Raw genomic sequence first — 23,944 nt, 5'->3', positions numbered from 1 at the left:
TTCTGTTCAATCAGGCAGCACTTATCTACTCATGGAAGACTCTTGGGGCGCCTGGGTGGCTCAGTCGGTTAAGCGGCCGACTTCGGCTCAGGTCACGATCTCACGGTCCGTGAGTTCGAGCCCCGCGTCGGGCTCTGGGCTGACCGCTCAGAGCCTGGAGCCTGTTTCAGATTCTGTGTCTCCCTCTCTCTGACCCTCCCCTGTTCATGCTCTGTCTCTGTCTCAAAAATAAGTAAAATGTTAAAAAAAAAAAATTATTACTCATGGAAGACTCCTGACTCTTCCCAGCTCTGATCTCCCCTCTAAACTCCACATTTGGTATCCAAATGCCTGCCTGACGTTGCAAACTGCATACTTCGTGAACATTTCTGACTTAACATGATTAAAAACAGAACACTTTTTTTGCTTTCCAAATGTTTAATAGTCCTGTCCGGCCTGCTTCACAGACTATAAACAAAGCACCACGCACACATTTTATGTCTTGAAATTTGTACACACACTGTGATGGTTAATTTTATGTATCAACTTGGCTAGGTCGTGGTACCAGATATTTGGCCAACCATTATTCTAGATGTTTCTGTGACAGTATTTGAAAAATGAGGTTAACATTTAAATCGGCAGATTTTGGGTAAAGCAAATTACCCACCAGAGTGTAGGTGGGCCTCACCCAATCAGTTGAAGGTCTTACTAGAAAAAGACTTCTCTCCCTTCGACAAAGAAGGATTTCCGCTAGGAAACTGCCTTTAGATTCCAACTGTAGCATTCAACTTTCTTGTACACACACACACACACACACACACACTATTAGTTCTGTTTCTCTGGGGAACTCTAACACTCTAAAAAAAAAAATCATGGTCTAGTCAATTATTATCACCATCAGTGTCATGACCATTCTTTGGGGTTTATTTAAGTCCAAGTGTGGGATAATCAAAACAGAACTTTCCAGCATTTCTATTTGATCCCCATCTCAAAAATGGTCTGTCAGGCTAGACACATGGGGCCATCTTTCTTTCCTCTTGTCCTCCCCCACAACCAATCGGTTACTGAGTCCAGCTGATTCTATATCTAAGACCTATTTCTATATCTTTCTATTTACGATGCTACTGCCCCAGCCACAGCTAGAGGCTGGAGCCAGGGAAGCTGAGTCCTGGCTGAGCTGTTCACTCCCACAGCACGGGGCTTCCCCTGTAGCTCTTCTGAGGTTTCTTTATAGCATTACGTGCTGTAGGTTTACTCACTTGTGAACTGTCTCTCTACTTCAGAGGGCAAAGAACAGGTCCACACTGTTCACTGTTGTCTTTGCTACCGTGCGTGACGCTTGGCAAGAAATACTTGGTGAGACAATGAGTGCAGGGCCCAGAACAGCATCTGCCAAAGCACGCTCTGTGGAATATGGTTTTGTGGGACGTTCTAGGTTAGGATTTGGCAAGCTACCGCCCATGGACCAAATCTGGCCCGCAGCCTGTTTTTGTAAATAAAGTTTTATTGGAACACAGCATACGCCCATGCATTTCGTCTACAGCCGCTCAGGCACTACAGTGGTAGATGAGTAGCTGTGACAGAGACCCGTGGACCCTCCAAGTCTACCACTTGGCCCTTAACAGGAAAGTCTGCCAACTCTTGTTATAGGTAATTATGTTGAAGACAATTCTGTGGATCTCATATACGCAGGGCTTAATAGAGTCACACAGGTGTCTTTAATGAAGGACTTCTTGAAGTCTTCGCTGTGCTAATGAGAGCTGTGAATCTCTGAGAATGTGACATAATATACAGTTTCCCAAGCTTATTTGAGGAGGGACATCCTTTTGGTGGTGCTTTCTGGTTCCTTGGAAAAGACTTTGAAAATGCTGGCCAGGGTCTCGAAATTTCATCAGGGCCCTCTCTTAAAAAATGGGCGACAGGGACTTCTCAGCAGCCACAGTAAACTGGTCCTCACGGCATTTTTCTAGCTAGTGAGGGGAACTGAGAAGTATTTACTGAGGGTGGGATCCTATAGCCTCGTCATACACTCAGTAGTTAGCTAAGCCTAGTGTCAATATCCTAATTTCCCCTTGGGGTCTCATCGGGATGTACCAGTATGACAGGACTCTTCCCCTGGCATGTTCTAGAGGCTTAGCAGGGCTGACTGGGCAGGTGACTTACTTTCTCCTGACTGTTCAGCTCCTGATACGGGATGTGGGCAGGCAGGTAGGTATGGAGGAGAGCACAGAAGGCCAAGCCATCACTCCAGCTGCTGCTGAAATTGGTGATATCGATGTTCTGTAGGGGAAAAGCAGCATTAGTCTCCAAACTGTGCAAAGTCAGAGAATACGGATGATACTTTGGGAAGATGGGTATCTGCCTCCGGGTTTGCAGGAAGGCCAGATAAGAAACCACCCAAGACTCCGGAAAGTCTTAATTAATTTGGGGACCGGCAATGGCCTGGTGCCACCCAAATCCATTCAACAGAATGGCATGGAAAAAAAAAAAAGCCTTTAGAGCTCAAAACCCTGGGGAATTAATTTCTGCCTGCCCCGTGGCACATTAAAAGCTCAGAGACATCTTATTCTCAAATTAGCCCACCCGATTAGCTGTGTATGCCCCAGCACTTCCCAGATTTATTTGGTCAAGGGGGAATCATCACCATCACCATCACCATCATCATCATCATCATCATCATGTATGACCCCAATTAACAACAGGTAGAGCGAGACAAAACGAGATCTTAAAAACCTACATGGCTGGTCCGTGGCTTATTCCTGCTAATACCCTCTTCTCCCCACAACGTGAAGGGCTTGTCGGGGGGAGAAAACCCTTCATGCTCAACAGCATCCTTGTTAGAACATCAAATCCCCAAGGATTATGAGGCTACCTGAGGAAACACCTTCCCCTCTGGAATAGGCTGGAGCCCTAGTAGCTACTTGGTAAACAGTGATTAGAAAACCAGAATCTGACTTTATATGGCTTGGCTCCCGGGCAGGTCCCCTGGGCCCGATAGCCCCGGGCCACGTCTACCTCTTGGAGCCTCACACCTGTCACCCACCTGCCTCTTTCTCTGTGACCATGCTCCGTACTAACAGGGTTTTTCTTCCCTGGATTCCCAAAGCTCATCCCAAACGAAATGAAATGCCAGGTTCTCAAGCCCGCTAATTTCCTTAACGCCTTGTTTTACCTAGTGGCTGTTTAAATGTGCTGAAAAGGCCTGGGACAGGGATTCCTGCAAGGAGTGCAGACGTGTATGCTTCCACGGGCTTTGCTGAGTTTGAGGTGTGAGTTCTGAGCACTTCAAGTGCAATAAGAAAGAGGACTTGAGCAAGGGTGGGGCTCCTTCTGCCATCTCCCCACAGCTGCTGGAGCCTGGGGGAGACACGGAAGTCCTCTTTCTCCCCCGGAACCCCCCATCCCGGGATGCGGGAAGCCAGCACGGTCAGCAAAGTGGGCAAAGGTGAACGGATGGCCAAGAGGCGGCTCTCTCTGAAGGCGTGGACGGGAACAGCCGGTCCCTCCCTCCGCCCGGACCAAATGCAAATGGGCAGAGGCTCCACTCTGACTGCCCTGGGAGGTTATTCAGGGCGTCTCCACCAGAAACAACGGCACTTTAATAGGAGAGGAAGGGGTGAAGAGGAACGTGGCAGGAAGATAAATTGGAGTAGGGGAGGGAGACTTTATGGAATGCTTCCTGAAGTGTGCGTAAAAGAAGCTTCCAAGAACACACGTGGGCGGACATGTGTAATAAAATATGGTGGAAGAGTTTACCATGTGGTTTCCTGGGGGGGGGGGGACGGGGTTGGAAGCAAATGGCTTTTATCATCTCGTTTGAACATTTTATCTAGAGTTTCCCAGTGCCAGTTTGAGCGAGCTCAGCCTTTGGCGACGATGTAGGTCAAATGCCTCATTTTACAGCCAAGACACTGAGGCCCGAGGAGATGGTGTCACACATCACACACAGGATTTACCTGGATGACGGATGCTTCAGCAGGCCAAGTCGCACACGCCCCCCGCCCCTCCCCGCCCCATGGCCCTATCAAACCTCCTCTGGCATCTAGGGATGACCCAGGCGGACCTGAGAGCCTCCCCGCAAAGCACGGGCTTTCAGGGATGTCGGATTCTCCAGTCTGCTTTGCAGTGACATTCACCCGGGGGAAGGACAGCTGACTGAGAGCAACACACGACGATAATATCGCCTCTTCACCCTGGTTTTCATGACCCACGCACAACCAAATGTTAAGAGCTGCTGAGCATCGGTGTTACAGAGAAGTCTGAGAATGCCCCGTCCCAGTTTCCAGGCTGAATGTGCAACAGCTGATCGTTTGGATTTTTGGCTTCAGAAAGCCTCTCTGGAGACTCTGGAGCTACTTGATGGGGCCTGGATGCTGCTTCAGAAATGGGAAGCGTTGTAATTGTATGTTTTCTCCAAAGAAGAGGACAGACACAGGCGGGGGTCACGACCTGGCCGGCTTACTCCCAGTCTCAGGAGCTCGAACCAGAAGTCGTGCACATGGGGCCCTGGGAAGAGGGAGCGAGGAGCTGGGCCGGGCCAGCCTGGGAAACCAGGTGTCCCAGCTCTTCTCAACACGGAGTCCCCTTCCTTTTTTTGCCTCGCAGAGAGAGGTTGTCTGAGGCCCCGTCTGCAAACCCATCTCTCACGGTAGTGCTCTCTCCGAAAGGCAACGTTGCCATACAACTTCATTTTCTAGGAAAAGAAACTGAGGTCGTAAGAAGTGGTGTTTCAGTCAGAAAAAGGCCAACCGTTCCGTGATCAAGATGGGAGTCCCTTAAACAGGAGCCCCCGTACATACAAAGCTCCCCAAATGGGAGTGGGAAGGGCAGTCACCTCGACTGTCCACGAGGTGTCTGTTCCTGGGCGTCTGCTCATTTAATTCTCAGAACGGCCGTACGGGGCAAGTAGCAATGTGCCCCACTGCACAGATGAGGAAGCCGAAGCAGGAAGAAGTATCTCCGGGGCCAGAGCCAGGGACGGACTCCAGCTGTGGGTCGTGCCTTGCTGCACTGCCTTCCCTTCTTCACAAGTTTACTCGACACCTAAAGCTTTTAAGATTTGATAAGTCTTTCACTTCCTAAAACGTGAGAACATTTTGTACACTTATCTCTTGTGCCATTTTCTTTTTCGTGATACAAAACGTCATTTCCCTGCATCTGCATGGCCTTCAGAAGCGTCGTGAGAGGCCGAATAGAGCGGAAGGAGCGACGATGCCGTCCTGTCTCACAAAGCCGACACAGTGCCCGGTAGTTTAGTTAACTGGGTGCCATTTAAAAACAGTTTTTGATCTAGAAGTATAAATGAGCAACAGGCTGAGACTAAAACCTGGTGAGGTCAAAGCCGGGGTTGAAAAAAGATCCATCTAAATGGTTCCCCAACCTCAGGGGAGCTCAGAGAACCCGGATGTTTCCGGCCGGATGGCAGCTGGCAGGCCTCTCTGGAAATGGGAGATACACTGTAAAGCAGACCCTGGCATTTCAGCAGCAAGAACACTATACAAGAAATAGGAGTAGTGCCCTATCTTTAAAAAGAAACGGAATTATGGAAATTCCAACATCTAGTCAGGTTATCAAATCCAACGTCAAGGTCAGGAAATGCTTCTCTTTCATGTAACCCACCCCCACCACGTTTGAGACTCTGGAGTTGTTCTGACACTGGCAGGGACGGAAGACAACCAGGTACGATCGGTAGCATTATACTCATTCCAAGAACATGACGATCCGTTAGAACCTTGACCCTTCTTAGGGTAAAGGGGAACGACCTCAATTCCAGTGCCCTGCGTGTCATCTGGAATCATAATTCTATTTGAACGAGAGAATCCCAAATTCCCAAGTCAACTCGGCTGGCGGAACAATTAAGAACACGTGTGTGTTTATGATGCCTCATATAAGATGATGTAAAGCACCATACAAATCTCAAGAGTTGCTGTTGCTGCTATCTTTGCTCACTGAGGTGTATTTTGGGGAGCTATGCGACACATTTCAGTGAATGAGGAGCTGGCGGATGGGGTGTGGCACGCTTTGACAGTGTTCACGGTCTTCACATGGAGGGGAGCTAGGCAGGGTGTGTGGGTCCCAGCGAAATGGGCTGAGACACAGAACTGACACAGGAACCAGAGACGGAGGACGAGGCAGTCATGGCAGGAAGGTGCTCGTGTGGACAGGACCAAGGCACTGGGTGACAGGCAGGAAGACAACAGCTTCTTGGGCATGGCTGGCTGGCCAATCCCAAGAACCCCAGGAGCCAAGCAAGGACTAAGTCTAGGTCCTACCCCTAAACAGGGTGAGGGGGGCGGTGAAAAGCCTTAGTTTTGGCTAGAGATGATCAGGATTGGCTCGGCCTTGGGCCGGGGGGGAGGGGGTGGCGGGAGGTGATTCTCGCTGAGCTGGTGCTCCATGCCCACAGACGAACCTCTGACTTAGGACAAAAACTCAGGATAATAATACATATACCCCAGGGGGTATATTTCCCAATTGGGAATAATTTCCCAACTGGGATAACCTTCCCAATTATCATTCAGCTGAATTCCTAGGGGTTCATCAAAAGAATAACTAAGAGGAAAAGCAGAAAATGATCAACAAGGCATTCTGAAAATACCAAGGTATACCATCCATTATTTTCCTTGTTGTTTATTCCTGAATAAAATTGACTATGATAACCGGAAGTTAGTAACGGGAAGAGAACATACAGAGGATTCTGGGGGTGCTGGCAAGGCTATGTTTCAGGACCTGAATGCTGATTATACGGGTATCTTCATTTCACGAAATTTCATTGCGCTGTACTCTTGTACGTTCTATCTCAGTAAGAAAGGGAGGGAAGGAGAAAGACCGACTCTGATCATCTTAAGGGACTGACTTGTGGCTGTTAAAAAGAAGTGAACTTTCTGGATTTTATCTACTATAAGATTTACTGAGGGGGGGGAAAAAGCAGAGCAAAAACCCAAAGACACGTACTGATTATTTCCCCAGGGGAAATGGTTAATTACACATTGCAAATTAACTTTCTCTGGGATATAAATACCTTGGAGATATTTCTGAGTAGAAGAGAATTCTGGGGAAAGGAAATCTCAGATAGAGAGATAGGAAGAGATATAGATAGACAGATGCAGATATAAAAAGTAACAATCCAAGCATCTCCAAAGTAAGTTTCTATGAACGCTCAGAAAAAAATTTTGTAAGATACACAATTTTGTCCTCGGCACAGCAAAAGTCATTTGAGAAAAGTTAATACACTGGAGAGTATTTACATGGGACTATCCAAGAATATTCTGAAGGCTGAGACCATAGACAAAGTTCTATGCGGAGGCGGCACTCTTAAATTACACAGCGGGACAAAATCCAACAATCTATATCATTTGCTTCTAGAAGGTTCTGTCATTTGCCTTTTGTTGCCTGGCAACCCCAACGTTTGGTGAAAACATCCACCACTGGAGGGGGAAGCTGGGAGCACACAATGAAACGGGTCCCACGCTCGACCCCACAGGGGCCACGACAGGACCTCATTCCCACTGCTCCGGCATCTCTTCTGGGGCTTTGGAGATTCCTCCGCGAGATTTCTATGAATGGGGTGACTCCGTGTGCACTGAATAGAAAAGTTTAAAAAATTTAAAAAGACAAAAAACCCTGCAAAGCTCCCAGGAAGAAGGCAGAGGCCCGATTAGGAAATGCAGCCTGCTGGGATGCAGGAAGCCGGCAGAGTAGAAGAATCCCGAGTGCGCACCTCCTCACGTGGACACATCAAGGCTGCAACTACACACATAGCGACTCCCTCTGGAAACGGCCTCAAAACCAACAGAACAGCTCTTCCGCAGCCAAAGATGAAAGAAAAAGCCACATCGAGAAGGGTAGGAGGGGCAGAGACATGGTCGGGAACCAACCCCCCCACCCCACGCAGTGACCCACAGTGGAAGGGCTGTCACAGGCATGGAGGTCGGTCCTCTCTGAGGAGTGAGGGGATCAAGCCCCACGTTGGGTATTCCCCCATAAGATGAACTCCCATAAGATCCCGGCTTTGAAAATCAGTGGGACTTAAATCTGGGAGAGCCTGAGGGCTACAGGAAATGGAGACTCTGCTCTTAAGGGGTCAGTGCGCTGTTACCGCTGGATTGCAGACCCAGCACAGAGGCAGCCGTTTTTGAAAAGCACCTGGCTTATAGTGGAAGGGGGTTTACTGATTTTAAAAATGTCTGCCAGAGGAGCACAGATGTGTAGGAACTTTCTCTGGTAATGGAGGTGTGCTGGCAGGCGCCATTTTTCTTGCCTTCCTTCAGCCTAGTTGGCCCTAGGGTGGGGATAGCCAGCTCTGATACTCCCCATCTACTTTGCTAGCACTGCTTGCCCAGCCCTGTGTTGCCCTGCAGACCCACACACCCAACCCACTCACTCTGGCAGGTACCCCTCCAAAGTGGCTCCCGCCCTGCCAACACCTGGTGGGCAGTCCCAGCTGGGACCCATGCCCCTCCTGACTCATGCCCTGGGGCAGAGGGGCAGCCCGCCCACTAGCAGGCCTGTAACTGTCCTGGTGGGGCCTCTTGGCCAGCTGTGCTGGGGGCAGCCCGGTCCACCAGCACGTCCCCAGCAGCTGAGACAGGAGGGCTAATGATCTGGACACAGGATAGTGCCAATTGTCCAAACTGAGCATTAAAAAAAAAAAAAAAGAATAAAACAAAAGGGGATAAGTGAAGAAATCTCTGGAACAACATTAAGCATACTAATATCTGCATTACAGGGGTCCTAGAAGAAGAAAGAGAAAGGGTCAGACGACTTATTCGAAGACAAAACTTCGAACCTTCCAAGGTTAGCTTCCCTAACCTTGGGAAGGATATGGACATCCAGGTCCTGGAATCACAGAGAGCCCCCAAAACGGTGAATCCAAGGAAGTTCACACCAAGACACGTAATGATGAAAACAGCTAAACTTAAAGAAAAAGAGAATCTTAAGGCAGCAAGAAAAAAAGCAGTTACATATGGGAAAAATGCCGTTCAGTAATTTGAATCAGGCTGGAAGGGAGAGGCAGGACATATTCAAAGTGCCGAAAGGAAAAAAACCTATGACCAAGGATTCCCTACTTGCAAAGTTATCGTTCAGAAGCGAGGGAGAGATGGAGTTTCCCAGACAAAAGCTAAGGAGCTCATCACCGCTAAATCAGCCTTACATGAAATGTTACATGGACCTCTTTAAGCAGAAAATAAGGCTATGACTAACTAGAAGTAAGAAAATTATGAAAGTGAAACGTTATCTGTTCAAAACCCGCTGTGCCCCGCCCCAAGCCACACTTTTACAGACAAATTCACAGGAGTCTGCACTTGGCCCTAACTCTGTTTTTCTAGGTCACGGCACCCTCCATTCTCAGAAATTAGACCCCAACTACAAAACAGATTCTTTTCCAGCCTGACCACAACCCACATCCCATACGAGCCCCGGACAGAGCCCCTCGAGACACCTGCTGCTCTACCTGGCCAAGAGTCGACCCCCTCAGCATACCCCCCGTGGGTGAAGCTACAACCCTCTCACATTCTTAAAAAAAAATCTTGGGGCACCTGGGTGGCTCAGCTGGTTAAGCGTCCGACTCTTGATTTCAGCTCAGGTCATGATCTCTCGGTCCCCCTGAGTCAGGCTCTGAGCTGACAGTGTGGAGCTTGCTTGGGATTGTCTCTCTCCCCTCTCTCTCTGCCCCTCCCCTCTTTTCAGTCTCTTTCTCAATAAATAAACATTTAAAAAAAAAAAAAACCCGGGGCACCTGAGTGGCTCAGTCGGTTGAGCGTCTGACTTCAGCTTAGGTCATGATCTCGCGGCGGGTTCGAGCCCCGCTTCGGGCTCTGTGCTGACAGCTCAGAGCCTGAAGCCTGCTTTGGATTCTGCCCCTTCCCCACTCATGTTCTGTCTCTCTCTCTCTCAAAAATAAATAAACATTAAAAAAAAAACCCAATGGCATTTTTCACATAACTAGAATAATCTGAAAATTTGTATGGAACCACAAAAGACTCTGGATAGCCAAAGTTATCTTGAGAAGGAAGAACAAAAATGGGGATTATCACAATCCCGGACTTCAAGATATACTATAAACCTGTAGTGATCAAAACAGTAGGGTACAGGCACATAAACAGACATGGAAATCAATGGAACAGACTAAGGAGCCCGCAAATAATCCCATGCTTATATGGTCAGTCTACAACAAAGAAGGCGAGAATATACAACCGGGAAAAGACAGTCTGTTTAATACATGGTGCTGGGAAAACTGCACAGCTACATGCAAAAGAATGAAACTGGACCACTTTCTTACACCATATACAACAATAAACTCAATAAACTCAAGACTTGAAACCATTGAACTCCTAAAAGAAAATAGGCAATAAACTCTTCAACATCAGACTTGGCAATATTTTTTTTTTTTTTTTTTTTGCATCTATCTCCTCAGGGAGGGGCAACAAAAGCAAAAATAAACAACGGGACTGCATCAAACTAAAAAGTTTTTGCACTACAGTTTTGCACTTCACTAAGAAGTGAAGGAATTCATTAACAAAATGAAAAGGCAGCCTACTGACTGGGAGAAGATATTCGCAAATGACATATCTGATAAGAGGTTAATATGCAAAGTATATAAAGAACTCCTATAATTCAACACCAAAACCAACCAACCAACCAACCAACCAACCAAACACCAAGCAATCCAATTAAAAAACGGGCAGAAGACCTGAATGGGTGTTTTTCTAAAGAAGACGTGACACCATGCAGATGGTCCACAGATACATGAAAAGATGGTCAACATCACTCATCATCAGGGAGATGCAAATCAAAATCACAAGGAGATACCACCTCACACCTGTCAGAATGGCAAACGTTAACAACTCAGGCAACAGCAGATGTTGGCGAGGGTGCAGAGAGAGAGGATCTCCTTTGCGCTGCTGGTGGGAATGTAAATTGGTACAGCCACTAAAAAAATAAAGTGTGGAGGTTCCTCAAAAAATTAAGAATGGAAATACCACATGATCCAGTAATTCTACTTCTGGGTATATACCCAAAGAGAATAAAAACCCCAATTTCAAAGTATGTATGTGCTGCTATATTTATTGCATTATTTACAAGAGCCAAGATATAGAAGCAACCCACGTGCCCACTGATCGGTGAATGGATGAAGATGATGTCACACACACACACACACACACACACACACACACACACGCGCGCGCGCGCGCACACTGGAATATCATTCAGCCATAAGAAAGAATGAAATCTTGCTGTTTGTGACAACAAGAACCTGCAGGGCATGATGCTAAATGAAATAAGACAGAGTAGGACACACATCATATGATTTCACTTACATGTGGGATATAAAAAAAAACAAAATGTAGGAACAAATAAAAACCCAGAAACATACTCATAAACATAGAGAATAAACTGGTGGTTGCCCCTGTGGAAGGGGTGGGGAGATGGGCAAAATAGGTAAAGAGGATTAATAGGTACAAACTTCCAGTTATAAAATAACAAAGTTAGGGGCGCCTGGGTGGCTCAGTCGGTTAAGCGTCCGACTTCGGCTCAGGTCATGATCTCGTGGTCCGTGAGTTCCAGCCCCGCGTCGGGCTCTGTGCTGACAGCTCCGAGCCTGGAGCCTGTTTCGGATTCTGTGTCTCTCTCTCTCTGACCCTCCCCCGCTCATGCTCTGTCTCTCTCTGTCTCAAAAATAAATAAAGGCTAAAAAAAATTTTTTTAATAAAAAAAAATAACAAAGTTACAGGGATGAAAAGTACAGCATTGGGAATACAGTCAATAATATTGTAATAATGCTGTACGGTGACAGATGGTAACACACTTATCGTGGTGAAAATTTAGTAACGTATATACATGTTGAATCACTATGTTGTATGTCCGAAACTAATATAATATTGTATGTCAACTATAATTCTGTTAAACATTAAAAAAGAAAATGCAGTCTGTCCACTGCCACAGGAACTAGATGTCTTGGGCACACAGTAACCTAAACATCCTCATTCCTGGGACTTCTCTGAGACTCTTTTTTGATATGTCTTTATTGTCACAGCTGTAGAATCAGACCAAGTTTTTTTTGCGTGGGGGGGAGGGGTGTAACAATTTATGGATCATACAGAACAAAAGTTCATTTCTCACCATGGGTTTTGGGGTTCATTCCTTGCGCTGGGTGGATGTCTACACCCGTCCAGTTCTAGTATCCCTGTTCTGATCTCAGGCTATCTGGTAAACCTCAGCAGGAGGCCCCACACACGGACAGCACAGCCCACAGTCACGGACACATGGTGACTCACACAGAGAGCACTTGGGACCCTCCTCTGCACAGCTTTTTCCTTTCTGATGCCTCATCCCCTAGAACATTGCTGTTTCAGCTGCCATTAGTGGCTGTCCCCCTCAGCGTGGATCCCACCCTGGCTCCCCATACTGTGACATGGAAACTATTCCCAAGCAGAGGGCTGGTGATCATGGAGGTCACCTTGTGAGTTTCCCTTCTCTCGGATATTAGTTGTCTGGCGATAAGCTCCAGATGGCTAAATTTCAAAGCTAAAATTAAACATTATTAGAATCTACATAAATAGATTTATACCCTTGGGGGAAAGAAAGCCATGTAAGGCACAAAATGCAAAGAGTATAAAAGAAGGGACTGAGAAAACTGATTATATAAAATTAAGTTTCTGCATAACAAAAATTATAAGCAATATAAATACATATATAGCAAACCACTGATATCTGGAATATATTCTTTTTATTTTTTTTTTTAATGTTTGTTTATTCTTTGAGAGAGATAGACAGCATGAGCAGGGGAGGGGCCGAGAGAGAGGGAGACACAGAATCTGAAGCAGGTTCCAGGCTCCGAGCTGTCAGCACAGAGCCCGGCGCGGGGCTTAAAGTCACGAACTGCAAGATCATGACCTGAGCAGAAGTTGGATGCTTAACTGACTGAGCCACCCAGATGCCCCTGGAATATATTCTTATAATCAATAAGAGAAAACAAGTCAAGGAAAACTTAGCAGAGGAATGTATCGGTAATGCACTGAAGAGGAAATATAGTCAGAAACATCTGAAAAGGTGTTGCCTCACCAGAAAGTAAAAATAGTGAACTGTGTTCACTCATCAAATTGGCAAAAGTTAAAAAGATTTTTAATTCACAGAGTTAATGAAGATGTGGGGAAATGGGTGTTCCCCCACTGGCTGACGGGAATACAGATTGGCACAGGCTTTTGGCGGGGGCAACTGGAAACATTTTTTTTAATAAAAATATGGGGCGCCTGGGTGACTCAGTTAAGCGTCCGACTCTCGGTTTTGGCTCAGGTCATAATCCCGGGGTTGTGGGATCAAGCCCCATGTTGGGCTCCGTGCTGAGCATGAAGCCTGCTTGAGATTCTCTCTCTTCCTCTTTCTCTGCCCTCCCCTGCTCACATTCACTCATTCTCTCTCTCTCCAAAAATAAATAAATCAATAAATGATTTGACCAAGTAATTGCACACGTAGGTATCTATTCTAGAGAAAACAGTCATGCCATCTGCCCAAAGACACACCTACAAAAAATGTTTACTCCAGCATTATTGTTCAGAATGGGGAACTGGAAATATCCCAGTTGTCTATCAATTAAGCTAAGCAAACTTTTTTTGCTTTTGAAACATTGTTATGAAAACCATCTACAGTGCTCGCTTCAGCGGCCCAGATACTAAAACTGGAACAAGACAGAGAATGTTAGTGTGGCCTCTGCCCCAGGATGACATATAGATTCATGAAGTGTTCTGTATTTACAAACACCCTCCCCCCAAACCAATCTATAACTCAGTTTTCTAATCTGCAGGCATTCCTGTGAAGCTCATGGGAAAATGTCGATGTTCTGAGGGTTTTTTTTTTAAATGTTGATTATTGAATGAGAGAGAAAGAGGCACAGAGAGAGGGGGAGAGAACAAGTGGGGGAGGGACAGAGAGGGAGGGAGACAAAATCTGAAGCAGGCTCCAGGCTCTGAACTGTCCGCGCAGGGCCCGACGTAGGGCTTGAACTCACGAATGTTGAGATCGTGCCCTGAGTGGAAGCTGAATGCTTAACCAACTGAGCCACCCAGAAGCCCCGATGTTCTGGGTTTTGATGGGTCTGCTATATGCGATTTGTTCTAGATACTCGATGTTTCTCACTAGTTATCAGTGTCAAATGTCAATCTACAGGACTGGTCCTACGCTTTCCTCCATGGTCACTGGCACTGAGGTAATCTGGGAGGACAGGGAGTAACAAATGGAGAGAGTCAAAATCCAAAAAAGATTTCAATAGGCCAAATTAAGTGGGATGACATCTAGCTTAATTCCTCATCTTCTTTTTGTGTTTTCCAATTTTTCTACAGTGACCGTGTATTACTTTTGCAGTTAAGAAAAATAATACGTTATTAAAAATATTAATGACATCACTTATAGACAAAATAGGCCAATGCCAATTCCAAGGTAGTAAGTGAATAATAAGGCTGCTAATAACTGTATGTTTCTATGCTGAACGGATCCAGAAGAAATTGTTTTTCCCCTAAAATGTTGGCTGTGTAGATGAAGGAAGGAAGATGCAATTAAGAACTTGCTAGAGGGGTGCCTGGATGACTCAGTCAGTTAAGCATCTGACTTCTGCTCAGGTCATAATCACATAGCTTGTGAGTCCAAGCCCTGCGTCGGGCTCTGAGAGGACAGCTCGGAGCCTGGAGCCTGCTTCAGATGCTGTGTCTCCCTCTCTCTCTTTCTGCCCCTCGCCTGCTCGTGCTCTCTCTCTCTCAAAAATAAATAAACTGGGGCGCCTGGGTGGCTCAGTCGGTTAAGTGTCCGACTTCGGCTCAGGTCATGATCTCGCAGTCCACGAGTTTGAGCCCCGCGTCGGGCTCTGAGCTGATGGCTCAGAGCCTGGAGCCTGCTTCCGATTCTGTGTCTCCCTCTCTCTCTGCCCCTCCCCCGTTCATGCTCTGTCTCTCTCTGTCTCAAAAATAAACAAAACATTTAAAATAAATAATAAGTAAATAAACATTAAAAAAAAAAAGAACTTGCTAGAAAGGCAGTGTAGAGACCTTAAGTTTCTCTTTCTTTATGTGATAGATGAAAAGCAGCTACCGATTCCCTGAAATCTTCCAACTGAGAGGTGAGGTCTGATTCTTCTCCTCTTGAATCTTAATAATTTGCTTGAATGCAGAGGAAGTGCAAGGTGGGATCTGCAAGGCTAGGACACAAGAAGCCTTGAAGTTTTTCTGAGGACTCTCAGAACACTCTCTCCAGGAGTCCTGAGGCTCCTGTAGTGGGTAGAAGCCCAGGCTAAGGGCAGAGGCCCTAGACATGCTGCAGCAGGGAGGGGTCAGGCCTAAACTGCAGACACAGGAACAACACGAACACTGTTGTATTTTAATCCACCAAATTTGGGGGACAGTTACATAGCTGTAGATAACTCAGGACATCTGACGTTCGTTCCTTCTTTTACAACTGTTGCAAAGGGCAGAATGGAAGCCAACCTTCCGTTCCTCAAGCAAGTAACTTTGGGGGTTCCTTGGAACTCCTTTGCTCTTCTGATCCTGTTCATATTATTGCTTTAATCACTTACTCTCTTTTAGATGGCTAATCATCTCCCAAATCAAGGGTGAAAGCTTTTGCTTGCCTTTAAGATTTAAAAAATGTGACCCCACTCCAGGTAGTCAACTAAATATCTTTTATACTTTTTTTTTTAAAGTTTATTTATTTTTGACAGACAGAGAGAGAGAGAGCAAGAGCTAGGGAGGGCAGAGAGAGAGGGAGACACAGAATCCGAAGCAGGCTCCAGGCTCTGAGCTGTCAGCACAGAGCCCGACGCGGGGCTTGAACTCACGGATCGTGAGATCATGACCCGGGCTGAAGTCGGATGCTTAACCGACTGGGCCACCCAGGCGCCCCTCTTTTATACTCTTAAACATGGGTCTGTTCCACATTCAGGTCTGTTTCCACTGTTTGTGTTATCTGTTCCGGAATACCTATGATGGCTGAAAATGGGTTATGAAGCAGGGACCACTTGTAATCAACCATGCCTTCATCATTACTCTTTCAAAACTTTCTTGGCTGTTCTTACTCGTTTATTCTTCTGGGTGAGTTTTTAGTTATTTTACATTCAAGAATAAAGAAATGCTGTGGGATTTTACTTGGAACTGAATTACATTTAGAGGAACAGTTTACTTTTTTAAATGATTCTTCCCCCTCTTAATTCCTGTGGAAGGAATTGAGGGTTTGAGACTTGGAAAAGAGTAGATCAAAACCGCAAGTCTAGGAAGGACTGCACTTTGCTTTACGGGGTGAGGATCAAATGAGTAAGTTACAAGGGACAACGTCAGCAGAAACATCCTCTGCCGAGTCCTCAGAGAACAATGCGTAGGTAGATACCACACAACCTCTCTCTGGAGGCAGAATCAAAAGGATGTTGAGATCAGAAGAGTGGCTGGAGCTACAGCTTTCTTACTTCCTGCTTTGCTTCCTCCTTCTTCATTTAAGCAAACACCCCGTGACGTTTCCTTCTTGAGGTTCTCTGCCCTGGGCCTGGTGACACTTGGTTGAGTTTCACTGCAAGTGTCCTGCCAGCCATCTCGTTGGGTCCGTGCCCATGCCAACACTCCATTCCTGGTCTACCCGGCGGCTCAACCAGCAGGGCTGGTGTCCCACGGCCAACGCGGTCAAAGGAAGATGAAATACACTGGCTCAGCGTGGGAACTTGGGTTCTTGCACAACTTCTGTGAGCAGATCTTCTCTCGACCCCTCAGCTTGGTTCCCAAACGATTCTCTGCCATGTTCTATTCCCCAGGCCCAGACCATGTTCCAGATCTTGGGAGAAACACCTTTCTAGAGTTTTCTTCCCCTCCTTTCCTCTCTTGCCTTTCGGTTGAGTCAATTACCTCATCTTAATTAACGTCACGTGTCCTTTTAGCTTACTCTTTCTGAAAAAGGTGGTAATTGTGGCGCTGCTGGTTCCGTTCATCCTAGAATGGCCCAATGACCCACTTTTCAGGCTCAGTATTCTGTTAGCACTCGAAAGCCCATCCTTCTCCCACCTGAGAGCTTATCTAGCTTATTTCGCCAAGGAAATGGTAGAAGACCTTCTTATGAACCACCCGCATTCATGGGTCAACTCTTAAGGTGCTCTTAAGTGTGTAAGTACAGCCAGCAAATGTCCGTCGAGCCCCGCTATGTGTAAGCGCTGAGAGACAGACAAACATAATGAGGCGTGGTCCCTGGTCCCGAATGGTTCACCACAGTCAGTGGAGCAGGCAGGGCGAGGCAAGCGGTGAGTCTGGGCTGCGGAGGAGGCCTGATGTGGTCTGGGCTGCCGAGAGTGAACAGGTCATACACAGGACTCCCACGGAGTTCTGAGAACACAGGAGACACAGGTCTGTTTTGTTTTCTGTTTTTTTGAGCTGATACTCAGACTGAATGAGCCCTGGCAAACCAAAACGTGCATGACTCAAAAGAACAAATCCAAATGCTGACCGGCTCCTAGGCCTGGCTCTCTCTCTCTGTCACAAAAGCAGCTATGTGACTGTGACTTTAGACAAATGACTTTCTGGCTTCTAGTTTCCTCCTCTTTCCAGCGAACTGGTTAGATCCTAACAGTGGTTGTGAAATGATCATCAGCCGTGGGACCTGCTCTTCCAGCTAAACCTTTCTGTGGAAGGTTTTTATAAAGGTAGAGAGTGAACGCTGTAAGACTAAACGATTTCTTACCAGCTCCTTTTGTGTCCTTCTGTGAATATCCTATCTTGCACTGTCCAATACAATAGCCACTAGTCACATGTGGCTAAATTGGTTAAAACTGAATAAAGTTTTTTTTTAAAAAAAATGTTTATTTTTGAGAGAGAGAGAGAGAGAGAGAAAGGAGAGAGAGAGAGAGGGAGAGCAAGCATGCCGGAGAGGCAGAGAGAGGCAGACAGAGGATCCACTGTCTCTGCACTGACAGCAGAGAGCCCGACGCGGGGCTCAAACTCACAAACTGCCAGATCATGACCTGAGCCGACGTCCTGACGACCTGAGCCGAGCGTAACTGACTGAGCCACCCAGGTGCCCCAAAATGGAATAACACTTAAAATTCAGTGTCTCAGTCACATTAGCCACCTTTCAATTGCTCAAGATCCACAAGTGGCTGGCCAGTGACTACCGTATTGGACGGTGCAGGTCTAGAACCTTCTCACCGTCACAGAAAGTTCTATCGGACAGCACTGGGCTGCACTTACACAAACGTGTATATGTATTTCCCCCTTTTTATGCAAAGGGTAGCATGTGACGCACACCATTCTGTACCCACTTACTAAAGCCTGTAGACAGAGGCCCTTTCACGACACGTGTAGAAACAGTTACAGTGCAGAGACGGAGATCGGATTCTGAAGCCCGGAGCCCCGTCACTGAGGAGCTGTGTGACCGTGCGCAATTACTTAAGCTCTCTGTGTTTTAGTTTCTGTATCCTTAAAGTGGATGTGGAAAAGGAATACCTTACAGGATTCTAGTCAAGGTTAAACACACAAACAACACGGAAAGCACTTATAAAAATGTCTGCTTCATGGTAACTATTCAGTAAAGAGCTCGCTTTTCATCACTATTGACTATCCGTTATGGGTCTGTCATATGGATGGATACGACAGTCTGTTTTAAGTTGTTTCCGGTCTTCTGCCCAATCGCTCTGAGAGAGATCCTTCCACTTTATGCTTCCTGCACCTCACAACGTGTGAGTGACTACATCCCTATACATTCATCAGAGTCCACAAAGTTCCGGAGAACAACATGATTTTGTCCACACTCTGATGCCCTAGCACTCCAAACAGAGTATTTTTAGTAAGGAAGAACTTTTTTTTTTTTTTTTTTTAAAAAAAAGGGAAACAGCACTTCTGTATTTTTGGATGTGCTTACGAAGAAAATATTACATAATAACTAAACGATTTGTTCTAAGGAATTCTGTTCCACGATCAAGTTTAATTTATACTAGACAATCTTCACCCCTTATTCCCAGAAAGACTGAATTCAGCCTCTAACATCATAAGCTTCTGTGGCTAGACTATTTCTTTTTCCCAGCTGAACATTTCATAAATAAGAGAACGGAAAAAATACTCAGTGCAGATTCGCTTGGGACTGTTATTATCTAAATAGACTTCCATGCCGTCCTGGGGGATCGAGAGTTGGAACAGCGGCAAACAGCAAGGCCTCGTCTCTCTTAATGATGGCAAGATAATGGCTTTTGGTGTTGGATGGTGCTGGGCTAGAACACCAGCTGCTGGCCTATTTGATCTGCAGAGGCCCTGGGGCAGGACAAACGATCCACAGGGAGGAGAAGGGACAAAGGCACTTTAAATCAACCTCAATCCACAGCAGGAGGAAACTTTTTTTTTTTTTTAATGTTTATTCATTTTTGAGAGAGAGAGAGAGAGAAACAGACAGGGCTGAGTGGAGGAGAGGCAGAGAGCTGGGGAGACACAGAATCCGGAGCTCCAGGCTCCTAGCTGTCAGCACAGAGCCTAACAAGGGGCTCGAACCCACAAACCACAAGATCATGACCCGAGCCCAAGTCGGACGGATGCTCAACTCACCGAGCCACCCAGGCGCTCCTAGAGGAAACATTCTTACAACATTTTATTTTGAAAATCACGCTTTTACTTTTACTTTCTGAAGCCGGCAGGACATCCAACATTTCTATTCGAATTAAAAAAAAATGTGCGAGCTGGCAATGTTTGACTGCAGATGTTTCCTTCAAAGGATCCTATACAACCAGAAGGCTCAGCTAACTCCTGTCAAGAGCGCTTCACTGGAGTGTAATGCTGTCTCTGAAAGCCCACCTCATTCTCTCCTGTATCTCACAGGAATTCAGCAGGTTGGAGCTGGCAGGATGTGGGTCTCTCAGGCTGCAGGGTGGCCGAGCTGAGCCCTACGCTTGGGTTTTTGGGCTTCCGGGTGCACCCTGCAGCCAGGCCTCTGAGCAGCGGCCACTCCCCTCACGGGCATGTGGGTCTCTGCTCTCCCTCCCGACCCACACCCACCCAGCCTCCACTCCAACCATCCCCCAACCCCCCTACCCTCCGTCTCTAGTCCTTCAACACGGACCTTTTTGACTTACAGAGCTCGGCAGCCCAAACCCCTGGTGACCAAAATGCTCTTTCCTTTTCCTCAGTGACACAGAGGATTTAAACTCCCGGTTTCTGGTATGGGGGATGGGGTGGACGACATTCCAGACGTCTGAGAAAAGGGAGGGAAAACAAAACAGCTAAATATTCACGTTGATTCAGGCTGATCCTGGGGCACCTGGGTGGCTCAGTCAGTTAAGCATCCAACCCTTGGTGTCGGCTCAGGTCATGATCTCATGGTTCATGAGTTCGAGCCCTGCATTGGGCTCTGGGCTGACAATGCAGAGCCTGCTTGGGATATTCTCTCTCTCATTCTCTCTGCCCCTGCTCTTTCTCTCACAAATAAATACACTGTAAACATAAAAATAAAAATAAAAATAAAAATACACATATAAAAAAAAGAAAAGGCCAATCCTCCCACACACATGGGTCTCATTCAGTCAGCTGCAGGGCCATTAAAGGGTGGTAAGGGTCTCCCAGAGCTGTGATTCTGGGAGACGGATGTACCCCTGCTGTGAGTTCACCCACGGGGAAGATGGATGGATGCAGACGCAGGATGAATGACCTAGGTTACAACACGGATGAACCTCGAGGGCATTATGTAAGGTGAAATATTAATTTCAGACCCAGAAGAACAGAGGCTGGATGACTGCGCGCCTGTGAGGTACCGCTCGTGGGCAAACGCACGGAGACAGAAAGTAGAACAGAGCTTACCAGGGGCTGGGGGACGGGGAATTCGTATTTAATTGTGCAGGGATTCAGCTGGGGAAGATGATGAACAAGTTCTGTGGATGGACGGTGACAATGGCTGCATGACAACGCGCCACGGCCACTTAAAAATGGTTAAAATGGCAAATTTCCTGTGATGCGTATTTTACCACAAAAAGAGGTCAAGGATGACAGGAATGACAAAAGAACAGAGGGGACAGATCGCTCAGTGCCCATCTTCCCACAAACACCAATAAAAGCAGCTAAGTGGATTCCATTGGACAACAGTGAATCTTCCCCCTGTAATTAAAGAGTACTTTCAGAACTATCCTGTTCTACTTAGTGAATTGCTAGGTAACGAGCCCAGTGTGAGTGAAAAGTTCCCAGGTATTCCTTCAAATCCCTGTTTGGTGCTTCTGCTTGGCTGTGCTGTCGCCATCATTTTGTCCCAGGGAACCCCAGGGCTGTGGGAGAGGGGGCTCTGCCCATCTTGCGGAAGCCGCGCGGCCCAAACTGGTGCTTATGTGACAGGAAATCTGACACTGTCAGGTGGGCCTCTCTCCTCACCCCAGCTTTCTAAAAAAAAATTTTTTTTTAATGTTTGTTTATTTTTGAGAGAGACAGACAGAGCATGGGTGGGGGGAGGGGCAGAGAGAGAGGGAGACACAGAATCTGAAGCAGGCTCCAGGCTCCGAGCTGTCAGCACAGAGCCCGACGTGGGGCTCGAACTCATGAACTGTGAGATCATGACTTGAGCCAAAGTCAGACGCTCACCCAACTGAGCCGCCCAAGCGCCCCTTAGCTTTAATTTTCACATGATTACCAGAATAAGCTACTCAGATTCTCAGGCCTTTTTCCACCTTTTCGACCCGCACACCTTAGGACACACGTGGCTAGGTGACTGGAAATCGGGAGAAAGAAATCCAGTAGGAAAAGTATACTGAAAATGTAAGGTAACGAGAATAAGAATAAATACATACTAGTAAGCCACAAGAAAAGGAGAATGGGCTAAATGTCTCTATTAGAGGAATTTTCAAATTACGTATAAAGCTACACTAAGAAATACACTTAAAGCACGTGGATAAGAAAGATCGACAACAAAGGAATTACAAGACGCCAGGCAAATAAAAACTGAGCAGAAACGGGAACAGTATATGATTACCATAAACTGAAAACCTTTAGGTCAGAAGGTTTAACTGAAATAAGAGATAAACAGATTAAGAAGATACAAGAGTAAAAAAAAAAAAAAAAAAAAAAAAGAAAGATACAAGAGTGATGAACCCTTAGTCTGGTATCCAAGTATCTAATGTAAGAGCTCTTAGAAGTCAAAGATTTTGACAAAAACTATAATCGGAGTAAGAGCACAGCTCATTTAGAATTCAACAAATCAGTGCTGGACAGTGAAGGATACTCTCCAGTGCCCACAGCTCCAGCCCATTTACAAGGTCCCCCTCAGATCACGTAGGGAGACTCTACGTTTATTGGTGCGACGAAAAGGTCCTCGTGGAGGGCTTTTACCAAAGGGAAAGAGCATTCAGTCCCAGGGAAAAACCTAGGCCTCCGCTTTTGGGGAACATGAGACTTGCAACTTCTTTTTAAAAATTTTCTTTTAATGTTTATTTGGTTTTTGAGGAAGAGTGCAAGTGGGGGAGAAGCAGAGAGAGAGAGGGAGACACACAATCCCACCAGGTCCAGGCTCTCAGGTGATGCGGAGCTCAAACCCACGAGCCTAGAGATGATGACATGAGCTGAAGTCGGGACACTGAACCGACTGAGCCACCCAAGCGCCCCTAGACTTGCAACTTCTAAGCGAGAGGTTTCCCCAACTTGGACCCAACAAAATTTCAGAACACCCTGGGTTCTCATTTGTCAGAAGGAATGTCAGAGTCTTGTGTGGATCTGTCCTATACTCCAGAGTATATTCCAGTTCCTTCTGGCTGAAAATTGTCACCAACCCTACTGGAGAAGGCAGAAAAATACCCACTGCATTTTTTGGCCATGTACACGGTTTTAGTGCTCACTGACATCTTAACAAAAAACCAGATCTGATTAACATAAAACTTCATTTATAGTTAAGCCAGGCAACAAAAGCCAAAAGTCCCTTTATCAGTAACAGAATATAAAAAATATGAGGGACCATAATTAAGCAGCAATTTCCCCCAGGAGTAATATACCATATTATACACCACATTCCACAACTAAGTTGGAATTTTGGCCCCAGGAATATAGGAATGTTTCCGCCACTAGGAAATCTGTTACATAATATAATATTTATGTTAATTATATAAGTGGATTAAAAGAGAAAACACCTTATGTATTGCTCAACAAATGCCAAAAAGGGATTTGATGCAATTCTTACCTATTTCTGGATTAAAAAAAAAAAATCTCTGGGGCACGTGGGTGGCTCAGTCGGTTAGGCATCCAACTTCAGCTCAGGTCATGATCTCACGATCCATGAGTTCAAGTCCCCATCGGCCCCCATCGGGCTCTGTGCTGACAGCTCAGAGCCTGGAGCCTACTTCTGATTCTCCCATTCTCTCTGCCCCTTCTCCACTCATGCTCTGTCTCCCTCACTCTTAAAAATGAATAAATGTTGGGGCGCCTGAGTGGCACAGTCGGTTAAGCGTCCGACTTCAGCCAGGTCACGATCTCGCGGTCTGTGAGTTCGAGCCCCGCGTCAGGCTCTGGGCTGATGGCTCGGAGCCTGGAGCCTGTTTCCGATTCTGTGTCTCCCTCTCTCTCTGCCCCTCCCCCGTTCATGCTCTGTCTCTCTCTGTCCCAAAAATAAATAAAAAACGTTGAAAAAAAATTAAAAAAAAAAAAAAGAATAAATGTTAAATAAACTAAGTAAAAAAAAAACAAAACTCAGTAAACTCACAACAGAACTAAGCTTCCTTTAGCTGAGAGAGTATTTATTAGGTAACAATGCAAAAATATATTTAAAGGTGCAATACTATTGTGAATGGAAAATAAGACAAGAATATCCAACATCTTAATTTTAAAAAATTTTTAAAAAAAGGGGGGGTGCCTTGGTGGCTTAGTCGGTTAAGCATCCAACTTTGGCTCAGGTCATACATAATCTTACCTTTCGTGAGTTGGAGCCCTGAGTCGGGCTCTGTGCTGACAGCTCAGAGCCTGGAGCCTGCTTCAGATTCTGTGTCTCCCTCTTTCTCTGC

The 23,944-nt window shown here is 46.3% G+C and overlaps 1 protein-coding gene and 1 non-coding gene across 8 annotated transcripts in view; one reads left to right on the top strand and one right to left on the bottom strand.

Annotated features, from left to right (window-relative positions):
• Positions 1 to 23,944, bottom strand: part of SPECC1 (sperm antigen with calponin homology and coiled-coil domains 1) — a 283,596-nt gene that overhangs the window by 16,872 nt on the left and 242,780 nt on the right. For 6 of the 7 annotated variants that reach the window (XM_053893308.1, XM_053893304.1, XM_053893305.1 and 3 more), the window contains one exon: positions 2,143 to 2,259. In XM_053893308.1, the coding sequence (XP_053749283.1) occupies positions 2,143 to 2,259 (117 nt within the window). Of the gene's footprint in view, positions 1 to 2,142; positions 2,260 to 16,185; positions 17,325 to 23,944 lie in introns of those variants that run through there. The other variant, XM_053893306.1, reaches the window with a different exon arrangement.
• LOC128774335 (U6 spliceosomal RNA) lies at positions 13,628 to 13,734 on the top strand. Its single transcript, XR_008418918.1, has one exon. It is a non-coding gene; the product is annotated as a U6 spliceosomal RNA (small nuclear RNA).

This window comes from Panthera pardus, unplaced genomic scaffold (assembly GCF_024362965.1).
Source record: "Panthera pardus isolate Hobbes unplaced genomic scaffold, ASM2436296v1 HiC_scaffold_3, whole genome shotgun sequence".
Taxonomy (NCBI): Eukaryota; Metazoa; Chordata; class Mammalia; order Carnivora; family Felidae; genus Panthera; species Panthera pardus.
Note: the sequence above shows the minus strand (reverse complement) of the source record. Positions and strands in the feature narration are given on the sequence as shown.